Source organism: Culex quinquefasciatus, chromosome 3 (genome assembly GCF_015732765.1).
Source record: "Culex quinquefasciatus strain JHB chromosome 3, VPISU_Cqui_1.0_pri_paternal, whole genome shotgun sequence".
NCBI lineage: Eukaryota > Metazoa > Arthropoda > Insecta > Diptera > Culicidae > Culex > Culex quinquefasciatus.
Window position 1 is genome coordinate 50,750,466 of NC_051863.1, and position 18,568 is coordinate 50,769,033.

Consider the following 18,568-nt stretch of genomic DNA (forward strand, 5'->3'; position numbering starts at 1 on the left):
TCTATCGTAATTTCTCGATCTACAATCGACAAATTACGACTGACGATCGAGAAAATCTTGATATGTGATAGTTTATTTTTTTTTTTCAAAAATTTCAAAGGCTTAAAAAATAAAAGCCTAATAAATAAAAAAAAACGTTATAACGTCTTGAAAATTTAGTGTTTTTAAAAAATGTTAAGATAAAAAAAAATAAAATTAAAACCTAAAATTAAAAATAATCTAAAAATTTAAAAAAATCCATCTATATTTTTTTTTGTTTTAAAATGTCTAAAATTAATTGTTCAAAAAAAGTAATTTGTAATTGTTAATTGTAATTTATTGGAAACGATAGCCTGTTAGTATAACACTTTGTATCAGGTTAAGGAAGGACGTTGTGATGATTACTTTAGATCCAAAAAGTGCTTTTAAAGGCCCGCGACGGCTTTTGAAACATCAATCAAAAAATGGTTATCTTTGAGTTGTTTGTATTAACACCTAAACTCCCAAGCTCGAGAAAAAGGGGGAATTTGTATGGAAGCAAACATATAACATATCGATGCCTCTGTGCTATTTTATGCTAACTAGATAGGAAAACCAGCAAGCTTAGTACAAGAGTGCACTAAGGCATCGATATGGTGATTAATTTTTCAATTCAGTTTACTATTTCTGGACCCTGAATTCAGAACTATCATTGCCCAAGAGTGAATGACACAATCTACGACATTAAGTCGCATAGAAGTTTTTTAATGGCCAACGTCCAGTTTAACCTTAAGTACTTGTGACGACCATAGTGCTTACCTCGAAATTTCCTTGCTGCAGCTGTTGCCAGACGTCATACAAACTACTCCACGACGCGGAATTCGTTTCCGTTGATCGTCACGCTTGGTTCCATGCGAGCCCAGAGGGACTCGGTTCCTCCTGCCAGCAGATACTTTGTCTTAGCCACTTTCACCCTTAATCAGTAATGGTCTCAATCCGTTGAAAAAAAGAAAACGCCAAATCTCATTTGAAATAGTCAAATTTATTTATTTGCAGAACATTTTAACGTTCCTGCTTGGAAGAAATAATTCAATGGAAAAGGAAACAACAGTCTAACAGAAAGTTTAACAATAACACAGTTCGTGGTTTTCATTGGTCAAATACTACAGCTAAGCCAGGTCTGCCAGTCTTTCGTCTCAGCATCGCTCCGGATCGGCCATTCTGAAAGTAACCAAAAATCACATAAGGAAAAGATCGACTTTTCAGCACATCAAAAAGCAACGCATACCGATGAATGGTGAGATGCTCGTGCGCCTGGATGTTGCTCATGTCCTGCGGCGTCAGGAAGCAAAACTGGCGGTCCGCCTTCTTCTTCGTTTCGTTCAGCAGCAGCATCGTCATCATGTGCCGGTTGACCTGGTCGGTAAACACGTCGTACTCGTCCAAAAAATAGAACGGCGTGTCCACGCAGGACCACAGCGAGATGAGGAACGCCACCGTCGAGTAGGACCGCTCGCCCCCGGACAGCGACTTGGTGTTGGAGACCGCGTTCGAGACGTTCTTGTCCCGGGGCACGACCGACAGCGCCAGCGTGCAGTTCTTCGGATCGACCAGGATTTCCCCGACAAATCCGCGCAGCTCCATCACGGTCTAGAAGGGAGATCTTTGGGTTAAACGGCTTCACGCATTACAAGAAATGACACTCACGTTAAACTTGTGCTTGACACGGAGGGACATGTGCGACTTGAGCTTGGACAGGTACGCGTACCGGGCTGAGCGCGAGTTCTGCAGCAGTCGCATGACGCGCTTCAGCGACTCCGTGTAGCGTAGCGTACCGTCCCGTTTGATCAGCTTGCTGTCCAGGACGGCTTTGACGTCGTCTATGTCGTCGTTGGCGGAGTTGATGTGTCTGTGAAAGGAAGATACGATTAGATTGGGTTTTTTTTAGCAGGGATTTTCATGTAAATTTTTCTGAATTTTTTTTTCATTCAAATCAAATAATTATTTTATTTTATTTTTCAAATTCAACAATTCAGGCGTTCTGTTTAGGGTCCAATAAGCAAATATATTTTTTGTAATTTTAGGATACACCCAAATATGTTTTGCACACCAAATATGCTTTAAAGATTTTTTTTTTAATTTTCGAAGAATTTAGATGTGAGAAATTTAGATTTGCAATATTTTTTATAGTTTCAAAAAATCGATGAATGTGGACTGTGGATTTCCTAAGCCAATAAGACTTTTTCAAATAAAACTCAAGATTTAAAAAAAATAATTTTGGAATTTTTCATTTAACAAACTTAGAATTTTTGAGTTCTGGAATTTCCGAGTTCTGGATTTTTCAGATCTTCGAATGTCGTTTCTTGATAAGAAGAGTTAACTAAGGGTCAATAATAAAAAAGGTATTCCTGAATTAAAAAAATTTAAATCTTAGAATTAATACATTCTTATGAATGTTGGAATTTTAGGTTTTTTTTTTTGATTTTTTAAAATTTTAGAATTTTTTTGAATATTTGAAATTTTCGGATTTTTTGAGTTTTTTTTTAAATTAGTTTTTTTACAATTTTTTTTATTTTTTTTTTTATTTTTAGATTTTTTTTTTTTGAATTTTTAGATCTTTTTTTATTAATTTTTTTATAATTTTCTGAATTTTGGGTTTTTTTTAGGTTTTTTTTTATTTTTGATTTTTTTTAACTTGAAATTTTTATGATTTTTAGAATTTTGGGAATGTTTTTATATTTTGTGATTTTTCAATTTTTTTGATTTTTTTTTTTGAATTTTGGAATATTTGAAAGTTTTGAAATACTTGAAAGTGTCGGATTTTTTTATTTTACTTTTTTTGAATTTCTGGTTATTTTTTTAATTTATGATATTTTTTTTGGTTTTGAAGATCTTTGAGAATTTTTGTTTTTTTTTTGTTATTATTTTTCTAATTTTTTTAATTTGTAGTATTTTTGGAATTTGAAAATTCGAAATTTTTAGATTTTTTTGAACTTTTGGAATATTTGGATAATCTGAATACCTATTTAATTTTTTTTTTTGAAACTTAGAATTTTTTAGTTCTGGAATTTCCGAGATCTGGATTTTTCAGATCTTCGAATGTCGTTTCTTGTTAAGAAGAGTGAGCAATTCTCTACCAAAACCGGAAATGGATTTTATTTGTATTTTTTGATTTGGCTCAAACTTTGTGGGGGCCTTCCCTATGACCAAAGAAGCCATTTTGCATCATTAGTTTGTCCATATAAATTTCCATACAAATTTGGCAGCTGTTCATACAAAATGGTACGTATATATTCGAAAATCTGTAACTTTTGAAGGAATTTTTGATCAATTTGGTGTCTTCGGCAAAGTTGTAGGTATTGTTAAGGACTATTTAGAAAAATATAGGTACACGGAAAAAAATTTCCCGATTTTATTAACTTTTTTCACAAAAACTCAAATTCCCAAAATACGTATTTTTGATTTTCGAGATTTTTGATATGTTTTAGGGGACAAAAATCCGCAACTTTTGAGCTATAGAGAAACATGGTCAAAAAATCTGCCGCCGAGTTATGATTTTTTGAAAAACTGGTGATTTTTGGAAAAAATCGAAATTTCATACATAAAATTTTTTTGACCTCATTTTTATGCAAAATTGAATTTGCAATCGAAAAGTACTTTACAGATTTTTTGATAAAGGGCTCCGTTTTCAAGATATAGCCACCGAAAGTTTGATTTTAGCGAAATATTTGCAGTTTTTCAATTTTTAAAAATAGTGACCATGAGTGACCATTTCTAAAAATATTTTTTTGAAAAGTTCAGAAAATTTGCTATAAAATTGTCTAAGAGACATTGAAGATTGGACCTCTGGTTGCTGAGATACAGCGGCTTAAAGAAAAGAAACACGAAAATTGAAGTTTTCTAAGTCTCACCCAAACAGCCCACCATTTTCTAATGACGATATCTCAGCAATTAATGGTCCGATTTTCAATGTTAATACATGAAACATTCGTGAAATTTTCCGATCTTTTCGAAAAAAATATTTTGAAAAAAATTAAATCAAGACTAACATTTTAAAAGGGCCAAACTTTGAATATTATGCCCATTAAAAATGCTAGTATTGATTTAATTTTTTTCAAAATATTTTTTTCGAAAAGATCGGAAAATTTCACGAATGTTTCATGTATTAACATTGAAAATCGGACCATTAATTGCTGAGATATCGTCATTAGAAAATTGTGGGCTGTTTGGGTGAGACTTAGAAAACTTCAATTTTCGTGTTTTTCTTTAAGCCGCTGTATCTCAGCAACCAGAGGTCCAATCTTCAATGTCTCTTAGACAATTTTATAGCAAATTTTCTGAACTTTTCAAAAAAATATTTTTAGAAATGGTCACTCATGGTCACTATTTTTAAAAATTGAAAAACTGCAAATATTTCGCTAAAATCAAACTTTCGGTGGCTATATCTTGAAAAAATCAAAAATCTGTAAAGTACTTTTCGATTGCAAATTCAATTTTGCATTAAAAAATGAGGTCAAAAAAATGTTATGTATGAAATTTCGATTTTTTCCAAAAATCACCAGTTTTTCAAAAAATCATAACTCGGCGGCAGATTTTTTGACCATGTTTCTCTATAGCTCAAAAGTTGCGGATTTTTGTCCCCTAAAACATATCAAAAAATCTCGAAAATCAAAAAATACGTATTTTGGGAATTTGAGTTTTTGTGAAAAAATAGTTAATAAAAAATCGGGAAATTTTTTTCCGTGTACCTATATTTTTCTAAATAGTCCTAACAATACCTACAACTTTGCCGAAGACACCAAATTGATCAAAAATTCCTTCAAAAGTTACAGATTTTCGAATATTTACGTACCATTTTGTATGAACAGCTGCCAAATTTGTATGGAAATTTATATGGACAAACTAATGATGCAAAATGGCTTCTTTGGTCATAGGGAAGGCCCCCACAAAGTTTGAGCCAAATCAAAAAATACAAAAAATAAAAATGGTCGAAATCGGCCGGTTTTGTAGAGAATTGCTCAGAGTTAACTTTGGGTCAATAATAAAAAAAGGTATTCTAGAATTTTAAAATTTTAAATCTTAGAATTATTAAATTCTTATAAATGTTGGAATTTTAAGATATTTTAGATTTTTTAAAATTTCAGGATTTTTTTAAATATTTGAAATTTTATGGATTTTTGGGTTTTTTACAATTTTTTGATTTTTTTAATTCTTGAAATATTTATGATTTTCAGAATTTTAGGAATGTTTTTATATTTTGTGATTATTCATTTATTTTTTTAAATTTTGAGATTTTTTTAAATTTTGGAATTTTTGGAATATTTGAAATTTCAATACTTGAAAGCGTCGGATTTTTTTTATTTAACTTTTTTTTTTGAATTTCTGGTTATTTTTTTAAATTTATATTTTTTTTCGGTTTTGAAAATCTTTGAGAATTTTTGTGTTTTTTTTTTTGGAATTTGAAATTCCTAAATTTTTAAATTTTTTGAACTTTTGGAATATTTGAATAACCTGAAATATTTAAAAATCTTGTATTTTTTTATTTTTTTTTTAATATTTTCACAATATTTAGAACATTTTAAATTTTTGGATTTTGCAAGTTTAAAAGAAATAGAATTGTTAGATTTTTTGAATTAGAATAGAAATAGAATTGTTAGATTTTTCGGTTTTTATGATTTTTGAGTTTTATTCGAATTTTTTATTATTTTTTTTTTTAATTTGTAGAATTGTAGGAGATTTTAGAATTTTTTTTTAATAATTTGAATTTTACAAATTTTGAATTTTTTTTTTAAATTTAGAATTTTTGGATTTTTTTGGAATTTTTGCAAATGGTGGAGTTTCTGGAATTTTAAAGTTCATTTTATTTATTTTAGAGCTTTAGAATTTTAAAATTTTAAAATTTTGGAATTTTGAAATTTTATAATTTAAGAATTTTAGATTTTAGAATTTTGAAATAAAAAAGTTTAGGAACTTGCGAATTTCAGTATTTGAACATTTTAGAGTTACAGAATCAAAAATTATAAAATTTTAGAGTTAGCAGTTTAGAGTTGCAATTGTGAAATTAAAGAATTTTTTTTTATTTATGAAATTTCAAAATTTTGACGACATCCAATTTCTTAACTTTTAAATTTTAGAACTTCAAAATTCTTCAGTTTAAGCGTTTAAGAAATTTGCTGAATTTGAGATTTTGTTAATTTTTAAATTATTTAACAAGTTAGTCAATTTTTAAACTTTAGCTATAGGAATTCGGGCTTCATTTAGAATTCAAGAACTCAAGATTTTAAAACAAAGAATTAAAAAAATGAAATTTTTTGAGGAATTTGACAAAATTAAAAATTTTAGAATTGCAGAAAATAAATAAATTTTAAATAAATTGTAAAGTTTTAAAATCTGGTAGTTTTAGAAATTTAATTTCGTTTTTTTTAAATTTCTAGATTTTAGTTTTTAATTTAATTTAATTGAAATTCTTTGTTATATCAGAATTTTTGAAATATGAAAACAAATATAATTGTGAAATCCAGAGTTTTTTGTGAAAAGGTCCAATAAACAAAATTTTGATTTTTTGCTTTTTGCGTGTTTTTGAACACCCCTGACTCAAGGCGGTTCTAATAACACCCAATAAGCAAAAAATCAAAATTTTGTTTATTGGACCTTTTCACAAAAAACTTTCAGAATCTAGGAATTTAAGATTTTTTGAACTTTTTAAGGTTGGGATTCTATATTTTTTTTGAGTTTTGCAATTTTAGTTTCAAGTTTTTAAAATTTAGAAATTTTCTAGTTTCGAGTAGGAATCTTGCTATAGAGAACGCAAAAGCCATGCTGTAGAGCGAACAATTCGATTTCGATCGAAATCGCTTAAAATAATCAGTTCATCAGTACTCCTTACTTGATTCGCTTCTCGGTGACCAGCATCAGCTTGCGCAGCTGCTCCTGCGTCTCGGTCACCTCGATGCGTTCGCCCCGCTCTTGGGCCTCCTGGCGGGCGACCTCCAGCGATTGCTTGACGGCGTTCCGGTTCGCCTGCAGGGCCTTCAGCTCCTCCTGCAGCCGACTCAGCTGCTGCTGCTTCGTCTTGGCGTTCGCCTGCATGTCGTGCTTTTTCTGCTGCTCCTCGTCGATTTTGTCCTGAAGGTGTTGAATCTCCCGCTCGATGACGCCCATGTTGTCCTTCTTCTCCTGGATGTTGCGCTCCTGGGCTTGGATTTCGCCCATGAACGTTTGGATATTTTTGTTCTCCTGTTCCAGCTCCTGCTTCAGCTGCGCTTGGGACGCCTTCAGTTCGGCCAGTTCGTTCTGGAGCGTGACGTCTTCGAGTTCGGCCGGATATTCGATCGCTTTGAGTTGGTTTATTTTCAACTCTAAGGCGTTGAGTTCGATCTGTTGCTTGGAGAGCTGCTTCTGCTTTTCTTGTAGGGCGCGCTGCTTCTCGCCGTGCTCGCGCGTTTCTTGCTCGATCTTCTGGTTGAGCTGTCGCAACTCGTGCTCCAATCGCTCCAACAGCCGCTGCGTTTCTTTCTTTAGCTCGCCCATGTTCACCTGGAGATAACGGGCGGGTTTCTTCGCCAACCCGTAGCTTCTGTAGTTGGGCATGGGGTAAAACTCGGAAAACGGTTCCATCACGACCACCTTCTGCAGGTTGCGCGGAACGTTCTCGGATTGGCTGGTCAGTTCGATGGCCAGGTTTTGATCTTCGACGGCGAGAATTGTTTCAATTTTCACCTGATCAATCAGACAGTTCATCACGATTGGATCGCTGACGGTGATCAGCTTCATGAGCGAATGGGCGCCTCCCACCTCCTCGACTGATCCGTCCCGCACGTCGTACACCTGCTTGTGGAAGCGACTGGTGATGATCGACCGGCCGCGCATCTCGGGAAACTCGCTCTGAATTAGCCGGTTCAGCGTGTTCCGGTCGGCGTCCGAGTTGACGTAGAACGCGCACAGCATTCCCTGCCCGATCATGGTCTCCACCATGGCGGTCCACTTTTTGTCCTTGACCTTCACGTACTGGCCGAGCGGACCGCGCGGCAACTCGCTGAACTTACCCCGCTGGTGCATGTCCTTGATTTTCGCCACAAACGCCGGCATGTTGTGGCCAAACACGGACAGGTTGTCCCGCGAGGACGTCTCAAACTGCCGCAGCTGGGCTTCGGCGCGGGCTAGAAATAAGGAGGAAACTGGTCAGAACCACTCAGAATCATTTTGTGGCCTGCAATCAACTCACACTTTTCGTGCTGCTTCGCGACGCGCCGGTGCGTCGTCTCCTCCTTGACGTCCCCAATCTGGTTGACCGTGTTGTGCAGCAGGTCCACGTCTCGCTTGGCGTTCTCGATCATCGCCGCCAGGTCGGCCCGCTTGCCACCCAGCTCGGCCAGCATCGCCTCGTTGCGGCGCTTCTCGTCCGCGACCCTGTTCACACCGCTGCAACAAAAAAAAAAGTTCAGCAATCATCTGATGCTGAAATTGGACCATCCACACTTACGACTCGCTGCGCTCCTGCATGTCCGTCTCCAAGCTGTTGATGTCGTCGGTTTGGCGCGTCACCCGCTCCTTGACCTTCTGCATCTGGCGCTTCTTCTCGCCCAGCTGTTCCTGCAGCTGCTGGCCAATGCGACGTGCCTGGACGTACTTCTCCTTAACCTCCCCGTAGACGACCTTCTTCGCCTCAATTTCGCACAGATGGCGTTTGATGTTCGACTCGATTTCCGCCTCGATCTTGGACCGGTTCTGGATGGCATCGTTCTGTTCCTTCAGCACGTCCAATTTCGCGCCCAGCTGTTGCTCCACCGTGCTGCATTCGGCCGTCTTGTCCGAGACAACGCGCCAGCCCAGCTTGTGCTGCGCGTCCTTCATCTTCTCCTTCAGCTTCTCCACCGACTGCAGGTTTTCGTACTTTTCCTTCATCCGCGTGATCTCCCCCTCCAGAAAGCGCAAACTCCGCTCGTTGCACTCCAGGTTGTGCTTGGCGTTCTCGTACTGCGGCGTACATCCGTTCAGCTTGGCCATAATCGCCTCCACCTGGGTGGCTTTCAGGAACAACGTGTACTGCTTCTTCTCGTCCGAGTCCTTCAGAAAGGAGCGCGCCAGGTCCTGGTTCAGCACGCACACCGGATTGTCCACCTGGATGTTCAGGAACAGAATCATCTTCTGCAGCTCGGCCCGGCTCGTGGTCACGATTTGGCCGCTTTCGCTCTTGAGCTTGTACGCGCTCGACCCGGAAGCGCTGATCGTGCGCGTCACGATGATTTTGTCCCCGTACACGTCCCGCTCGTACGCCTCCACGCTGTCGTTCTCCAGGTGGATCTCAATCGTGGCCTGCGACTCGCCGTGCTTGATGAGTTCTAGAAGCGTCAAATACAATTCAATGTGATTTTCAAGCAACCTCACAGTGCAAACTTACGCTTCAAGCTGCTGCTCCGGTTGGTCGCGCTGGCCGAGCAGCCCAGCCCGATGGTCAGGGCCGCCAGCACGGCACTCTTGCCGCTGCCGTTGTTGCCCACCAGCAGGTTGGCCCGCTTGTTAAACTCCACGACCATGTTCCGGTGGCACATAAAGTTCTTCAGCTGGATCTTCAGAATCTTCCCGCTGCGGATGTTCTGCTCGATGTCGTGGATGATGGCGCGCTCCATCCGCTCGGTCGAGTCCGTTTGGGACACCCCGGCCGTGGTGCCGGAGGTCAACTCCGTACCATCCTGCAATAAAAACCAACGCATGATAAGTTCACGAACAAAAACAACCCGCAAAACACCAAAATACCTCCTCACTCTCGCTGCTGCTTTGGATGCGGGTACGCTTCTTTCGGGAGGTGCTCGCCGGGGAGCTCTCCCGTTTCCGGCGACTGCTCATCGCTGCGGTTTTTCCGGCGGAACGCAAAGCCTACTGTTGCCGATCAAACAACTCTGCGGACAGGAAATTTCGCGTCCGCCTTCGCCGGCGGTTGGCAGCGTTGCCAGGTTTTGCCGGAGATCAATCCGTAGACTTTTTTTTTTCAACGCCACCTATATTTGAAATATAGTACTTATACTCGCGCCAAATGCCACCTATATTTGATTTTTGATACTTTGTGCATGACACTTATTTTTTTAGGATTTTTTAAGGATTTTTTATATTTTTTTACACCATTTGAATATTGCATTATGCCGTTTGAAAGAACGGTTTTTTGACATTGATTTTTTTAAATGTCATATTAACATAACAATAAAATTTAAATCATCAAAAAATTCCTGAGCCGTATTACTGCCCACCTTCACGTTTACATATCTACTCAGAATCAAATTCTGAGCAAATGTCTGTGTTTGTCCCACTATGTTGATCAAAAAATTATCACTCGATTATCTCGGCACTGGCTGAACCGATTTTGTCCGTTTTGGACTCATTCGATCCGTCTTGGGGTCGCTATTAAAAATTATGAAGTTTAGTTAAGTACTTCAAAAGTTATGCTAAAAAACGATTTCAACTTAAGTCCAGAAGATTGTAAAAATATTGGTTTTCTTAAGAAAACATTTTATGTTATACATATATTTAAAAAAAGGTATTTTATAGACCTTTCTAACGAGCCCAAAATATTGAAGATCTGGCCACCCTACTAATAGTTATAAGCACTTAAGTGTTATTTATACACTTCTTTGAGGCCGGATCTAAATATTTTGATAAATGTAATGTCCGAATCTATCAAATCAAAAGACCTTTCCAACGAGTCCAAAAGATCTGACAACGATATCAAATATTATATGCACCTAAGTGTCCGGATCTATCATGCGACTAATCCTTGAATGGATAATCAAAAGACCAACCACCAAAAGGTGGATTAAGTAACGTTTTTTGTGCCATGTCGGTAAATTTTAGAAGAAACTTTTTTTAAGAATTTTCTAGACCATTGTTTTGCCCTTGCATGTTGAATAAAATATCTAAAGGCATTTTCAAAATTAAACCCCAGTCTGCACCGCAAAATCCTAAAAAATCACCAATACTTAGATATTTAGGAAACTAATGATTGCTGAACAACTGGATAGGTGCATAATGCATTTTTAAAATTAAAAATTAAAAATTTAAAAATGTTGAGGAAAAGACTCGTAGTTTCGGTTTACATACTTTTATTTTTTTTTTATTTTATATGCAACTGAACATAAAAACGTTTAAATTATTTTGTATTACAAATTCTAATTGAAATACGCAACTTAAAAAAAAAAATACCCAAAAAAAAAGTTATAAAAGTGAAAAAATCTTGAAAGGCCAAAAATATACTGTTTATTTTTTGGTCGGAAAAAAGTAAACCAGACAGAAAGGCAAGGAGAAAGGCCATTTAAAGTTTTGCCAACGAAAGTTTCATGTCTTAAAAAATTCTAAATTATTACAAAAATAAAAAAATTCTAAACATCACAAAATCTAAAAATTCGAAAATTCAACAACGAAAAAAAGACAACATAAAAATTATAAAAAAGGATTTAATATTCGAATTGAATGAAGTCTTCCATACAGCAATTGAATATTCTATATACGTCCATAAAAACACTTTGCCCATTGACTGGGAATATGAAGAAGTCCTGGAATACAATAAAACAAACTTTGTAGAAGCCAAACGTAAACTACTTGCAATTGACTGGCAAAATTTATTTAATAATGAAGGAAATGTCGACGAATTAGTAGGAAAGTTCTATACGGAAATTAACACTATAACATCTGAAACCGTACCTACTAGAAGAAGACGACGTAATAACACAGGCAATAAATACCCAGTGTGGTTCACTCCACAACTAAGAAATTTAAAAAAATAGAAAACAAAAAGCCTACAAACTATACAGAAACAATACAAATGACACAAATCTTCTGAATTATCTGAATATTTCCGACCAATTTTTTTCGGCACTCAATTCTGCCAACGAAGAATATAATAGTAAAGTCGAATCTGAAGTCAAATCATGCCCGAAAAATTTCTTTAATTACGTAAAATCCAAATCCAAAAGTAGTAACTTCCCATCGCAAATGCAACTGGACGAAAATGTAGGCAGTAACTCAAAAGAAATTTGCAATCTTTTTTTAAAAATTTTTCAAAGAAGTATACACCTCATTTTCCGAAGAAGACCGCGACCGCGACTACTTTTCATATATACCGGAATTTCCAAATGACGTCTCAGTCAATTCTTTGTCAGAAACGGAAGTACGCCAGGCATTGAAGGACTTAGACTCATCAAAAGGACCAGGACCCGACGGAATAGCACCTGCATTCCTAAAGAACCTTGCAGAAGAATTAACATATCCACTGCATCATCTTTTCAACATGTCAATAAATACTGGAAAATTCCCACAAACATGGAAAAAGTCTTTTTGGTGCCTATTTTCAAGTCAGGCCCAAAATCAGACATACGTAATTATCGCGGAATTGCCCTTTGTCTTGCATTCCAAAACTTTTCGAATCTATTATAAATGAAAAAATCTTTCAGCAAGTAAAAACCGCATCACATGTAAACAGAACGGCTTTTTTAAAGGCCGCTCTACTAGCACCAACCTTTTAGAATTTGTAAATTTTACACTGAATGCAATGCATAATCGCAATTTCGTAGAAGCAATTTACACAGACTTTAGTAAGGCATTTGACAGAATCGACATACCATTATTAATCTTCAAACTGCAGAAAATTGAATTCAACCGAACCTTTTGGAATGGCTTAAGTCATATTTGACTAAGCGCGAACAAATTGTTCGCTTCCAAAATGTACTATCGGAATCAATTCACGTCACCTCTGGGGTTCCGCAAGGATCTCATCTAGGACCTCTTCTTTTCATCTTGTATGTAAACGACATTTCCTTCATTCTTAAAAAATTAACGTACTTGTATATGCAGACGACATGAAATTGTATATGGAAATAGGAAATGCCAATGACAGTCATGTATTCCAAAACGAAATTAATCTTTTCTACACATGGTGTAGTAAAAGCCTACTCCAATTGAATGTAAAGAAATGTAATTCCATTGCCTTCAGCAGAAAACATGAAACACCAAACATAACAGTATTATTAGGAAACCAACCAGTAGAAAATGCAAAGTAGTACGTGATCTAGGTGTCATCCTAGACTCACAACTAACTTTTGTAGAACACTATAACACAATAATAAACAAGGCAAAAAGTACATTAGGCTTTATAAAGCGCTTTGCATTCAACTTCCAGGACCCGTATACAATTAAATTACTCTATATAACGTATGTCAGGCCACTCTTGGAATACTGTAGTATCGTCTGGAATCCATACTATGCCGTACACCAAGCACGTATTGAATCTGTCCAAAAACAATTCTTACTGTACGCACTACGTAAACTTAACTGGACTGCATTTCCTCTCCCATCGTATGAAGCACGCTGCATGCTCATAAACATACAATCATTACAAGAACGTCGTAAATTTGCCATGCTCTCTTTCATCAACGACATTATTTCTCAACGCATACAGTCAGCAGCATTATTTTCAGAAATACGCAATAGTATTCATGAACCAAGCCGTACTCTTAGACATTCACCACTTTTAGAATAACTGCATACACGACAAATTATTTAAAAAATTCGCCATTAAATCAAATGATGCGCTTTTATAATGAAAATTCACAGTACATACATTTCGACATGTCTAAACCGGAACTACGAAAAAATCTGTACAATAGAAATAATATCTAGTATGTAAGAAAATTGTAAGTAGTCTACATAAGCTTGACGAATAAACAATAAAATTATAATAAAGTCCCGGGTAATAGGTGGTGATAGCCCTCGCGCTGCTTCTAACGACCCATTTCAGAATGGCAAAGATCCTAGCGGCCCAATTCCGAGGTCGTTGGGCATTGTCCGGCCCCGCCTTAACATAGAAGCAAGCACCAGACGAATCCTTGATCTATCTTAAGACTCCCAATCCCTTCAGGCAAATCAGGGATCAGACCTTCAATCGCTGGAGTTTCACCTGGACTGTGTGTAACCACTGTCGCGCCCGGAGGTCCCGGGGCCCCCCTGACCACAAGCTACACGAAGAGTGGAACAGGGACCACCCTCCGGCTCCTCCGGGGCGCCTGGTAGTACACATCGACACATCACCGAAGAACCCACGGTGGCGCTCGGGAGACCCGGGCCCCCCCTAACCACAAGCTATATGAAGAGTGGAATAGGGACAACCCTCCGGGCTCCCGAGACCCCTGGAAGAGGACGCACAAGGGGTGACCCCCCGTTCCCTAGGATGAACGAAGAACGCAGAAGAACAACCACCGAGGGACCAATGGAAGGCCAGCAAAACGTCGAAGCAAATCTCACTAGTATTTTCAAATTTAGGTTATCCAATTATTAATTTTATGTTTTAAGCAAGTCAAATAAACAACATTAAAAAAAAAAAAAAAAAATCAGAGCGTATTTAATATGAGAAGAATACAACATGTTTTAATAACCTTCAGATGGCCGACTGGTTAGAGTCCCAGACCATCAATCCAAAGGTGTGGGTTCGAATCCCACCTGATTCTGTTTCGTTTTTTTTTTTGTTCATATTCAAAGTTCCAATTCCTGATTCCTAATTTCAAAGCTACCGACCGGGAGTTGATCCCTGAACCTTCTGCTTGTGAGGCAGAAGCCGTAACCATTAAGCCACGGAGCCGGTACGCATGTATTGCGTGTACGTACACGAAAAAAAAGTGAGGTTAAATTTTGTACCGGCCAGCAAAACAAATGGTGTGCTAGTGTGTGTGAGATCGGGCTTAGATAGCTCTATAGCATTTAACTCTATAGAGTTATCTAAGCCCGCTCTCACGCACACCATTTGTTTTTCAGGCCGGTACAAAATTTAACCTCAATCTTTTTCGTGCACGTACACACAATACATGCGCACGTAGATAACTCTATAGAGCTATCTAAGTCAGATCTCACGCACACTAGCTTACCATTTGTTTTTTGCTGGCGGGTACAAATTTTAACCTAAAAACCCTTCGTGTACAAACACGCAATACATGCGCACGTATATAACTCTATTGTGCCTCTTATGTGACTATATCAGCATTTTGACGTTCAATTGAAGCTGATTAAAAGCCTTTTCAACTGAAATCGAGTACTAAGTATTTCTCCTAAATGCTATGAAAATCAACATTTTGAAACAGTTTGTAGGAAGTAATCGCCCAACATTCTCAAGAATGCTTTCAAAAAGATGGCTGCGCTAGGGTTAGATTAGATAAGATGAAAATCATCATTCTGAAACAAAGAAATACTTGCAACGTGTTCTCTATTATATAATACAATTATTAAATCAATAAAAGTAATTATTTAAATTAAGAAGAAAAAAAAATCCGTAGATTTTGATCTTCATTCCGTAGATCCGTAGAAATTTGCGAAATCCGTAGATCTACGGAAGATTCCGTAGACCTGGCAACGCTGGCGGTTGGTTTTGTTTTAATTCTCGGCGTTTTCTGTCAAATCAAATCGCGCGCAATGAAGGTTCAGCACGGTGTACAAGGCCCGCGACACAAAAGGTTCAGGCGGGGACACATTGAAGGGGAGCGTTCAGGGATTACGGCCTATCTACAATCACTGGAGGTACAGTCAACCCCCCGTGGTTGGTCACTTTTTCGTTTGACCTTTTTAGTTTGTACCCCGTTGGTTTGACAAAGTCAAACTAAAAAGTGACGAACTGTCACTTTTTACACGGCGCTCACTCAACCTATCAGCGGTATATGCACTTCGGAAGAAACCGGTCAAGAAAAAAATCAAATGGGCAGCAGCGGCAGCTAAAGCAAGTCAGAGAGGGTGAAGAAAAGCCCCAAGAAATCGCTCCCTCTCCTTTGTTCTGCTGTTCGTAAAGCTGTTTCTTGACCCATTTCCTTCCGATCTGCGTACTAGCCTATCAGAACAAACGTTTGGTAGTGTGTGTGAACTCCGTGTAAAAGGGGTGTCAAACTAAAAAGTGACCCCGTTCGTTTGACAACAGTTGGTGTCAAACAATCGGGGTTTGAGTGTATTAGACTACGACAAACAAACTCGCACATTTTGCCAGTTTGTCTGTGTTGTTTGTTCGCCAACATTTGTTTGCATACATTTTGTCTTGTTTGCGAGTTTTCCGTAAACAAGTTGTGCGAGTTTGTTGTTTCGACGCCAACATTTCAAAAAACAAACCATGCGTTTTGAGAAAAACGCATTTGAATGTTGAGCATCCATTTTCAATTCCCATTTTAATATAAAAGCAAAATAAGATGTTCTAATGATAACAAACGATGAAAAACGTTGCTTTTATTGATACTTGATCATCCAAATTCAATAAAACATTATTTCCGTAATTTTATTTGAGAAAAACAAACATAACTTCTTTTGAAATCACCAAGGTCTATATCACCCTGCTGTCATTGAGGGGGAGTACTTTCAGAATATGCAATAACCCAGAAAGTGTCAAAATGTACATGATGCCTTTTGAAATGTTACCGTCGGTTTGTTTGTCATAGTCTGGATAAAACCTTTAGCTTAGAATAATAGGGTCCTAAAGCCCTATGTAAAAATTATGTACAACGGTAAAAAAAAAACGACTGAAACCCTTTTTGATGGTGAGAGATTTGACAGCTCCCATACTAAATGTCTCGATTTTCATACTTTTTGTTAATTTTCTTTTAAAATAAAATACTTAACATATGGGTAATTCTCTACCAACTCACACGAAATCGGGAAAAGTTGCCCCGACCCCTCTTCGATTTGCGTGAAACTTTGTCCTAAGAGGTAACTTTTGTCCCTGATCACGAATCCGAGGTCCGTTTTTAGATATCTCGTGACGGAGGGGCGGTGCGACCCCTTCTATTTTTGAACATGTGAAAAAAGAGGTGTTTTTCAATAATTTGCAGCCTGAAACGGTGATGAGATAGAAATTTGGTGTCAAAGGGACTTTTATGTAAAATTAGACGCCCGATTTGATGGCGTACTCAGAATTCCGAGAAAACGTATTTTTCATCGAAAAAAAAAACACTAAAAAAGATTAAAAAATTCTCCCATTCTCCGTTACTCGACTGTAAAAAACTTTGGAACATGTCATTTTATGGGAAATTTAATGTACTTTTCGAATCTACATTGACCCAGAAGGGTCATTTTTTCATTTAGAACAAAAATTTCCATTTTAAAATTTCGTGTTTTTTATAACTTTGTAGGATTAATTTTTAGAGTGTAACAATGTTCTACAAAGTTGTAGAGCAGACAATTACAAAAAAAAAAGATATATAGACATAAGGAGTTTTCTTATAAACATCACGAGTTATTGCGATTTTACGGAAAAAAGTTTTGAAAAAGTTACTTTTTGCGTTTTTCTTTGTTTCGTCGTCCGTGTCTGTCACAGGTGACCATGAACGGCCATGATCAACGACGACCAACATTTTCAAAACTTTTTTTTCGTAAAATCGCAATAACTCGTGATGGTTTATAAGCAAACCCCTTATGTTTATATATCAAAATTTTTGTAATTGTCTGCTCTACAACTTTGTAGAACATTGTTACACTCTAAAAAATAACCCTGCAAAGTTAAAAAAAAACACAAAATTTTAAAATGAAACATTTTGTTCTAAATGAAAAAATGACCCTTCTGGGTCAATGTAGATTCGAAAAGTACATTAAATTTCCCATAAAATGACATGTTCTAAAAATTTTTACAGTCGAGTAACGGAAAATGGGAGAATTTTTAAATCTTTTGAAGTGTTTTTTTCAATGAAAAATACGTTTTTTCGGAATTCTGAGTACGCCATCAAATCGGGCGTCTAATTTTACATAAAAGTCCCTTTGACACCAAATTTCTATCTCATCACCGTTTCAGGCTGCAAATTATTGAAAAACACCTCTTTTTTCACATGTTCAAAAATAGAAGGGGTCGCACCGCCCCTCCGTCACGAGATATCTAAAAACGGACCTCGGATTCGTGATCAGGGACAAAAGTTACCCCTTAGGACAAAGTTTCACGCAAATCGAAGAGGGGTCGGGCAACTGCTGTGTGAGTTGGCGGAGAATTACCCATATGAAAACAATATATTTTTGGTGCGCAAAATTCCTGCTGAATTGAATGGTGTACTTATCTCGATTGCACATTTTTCTAACAATTTTTATTTTAACAACATTCTAGACCCATTTTGTACACCTAATCATTCAATACTTTTATCATAAATATTCATTTTATTGCTTAAAAATCGAGTTTTCCTGAGCTCCCATATTCAAATACATATGGAAGCTGTCATTTCTAACTCCATTGGCCACCTAGCGGCCATTTCAAACTGGATTCGTCTAAGGTTATATTAATATATTAATATTCCCACTGAGAATTTTGGCTCGAGATCGAGCCTTAATCGAGTCGAAGCTCGAGTCAAAATTCTTACACTTAAATAAAAAAAAGTACCAAAATCCAAAATTCCAGCAATTTTCCTCCTTTTCGCATTGAGTAACCAAACAAACCCGATTACCAAATGAGCCTAAAACGATTTTGTCTTGTCTAATACCTGCTCGAGCTCGATTTTTGTTTGCATCAGGACCAAGATCAGAACACTGTGACAAGGAATTCGTAATTTTTATTTTTTTTTCACTTGGACTGAATAGTCTTATAATGGCAAATATATTGCAAAAAAAAACTAGCTAGTTTACC

General features: G+C 37.0%; 1 protein-coding gene across 1 annotated transcript; it reads right to left on the bottom strand.

Moving 5' to 3' along the window:
• Positions 1-1,007: 1,007 nt before the first annotated feature.
• Positions 1,008-9,831, bottom strand: LOC6039823 (structural maintenance of chromosomes protein 6). The gene is made up of 8 exons (XM_038261735.1): positions 9,715-9,831; positions 9,359-9,650; positions 8,441-9,299; positions 8,183-8,379; positions 6,845-8,117; positions 1,666-1,867; positions 1,247-1,608; positions 1,008-1,179 (listed from the first exon to the last, which is right to left on the bottom strand). The coding sequence occupies exons 1-8, from the start codon at positions 9,802-9,804 to the stop codon at positions 1,155-1,157; spliced, it is 3,300 nt and encodes a 1,099-aa protein (XP_038117663.1). The 5' UTR covers positions 9,805-9,831; the 3' UTR covers positions 1,008-1,154.
• Positions 9,832-18,568: the final 8,737 nt, after the last annotated feature.

What these genes read in the sequence shown, in the direction of transcription:
- LOC6039823 (XM_038261735.1), bottom strand. Translation starts at nt 9,804, where the DNA reads ATGAGCAGTCGCCGGAAACGGGAGAGCTCCCCGGCGAGCACCTCCCGA. An exon ending in CCGGAGCAGCAGCTTGAAGC is followed by an intron (nt 9,300 to 9,358) that starts GTAAGTTTGCAC and finishes TGACGCTTCTAG; the next exon opens with AACTCATCAAGCACGGCGAG. An exon ending in GTGTCAAGCACAAGTTTAAC is followed by an intron (nt 1,609 to 1,665) that starts GTGAGTGTCATT and finishes TCTCCCTTCTAG; the next exon opens with ACCGTGATGGAGCTGCGCGG.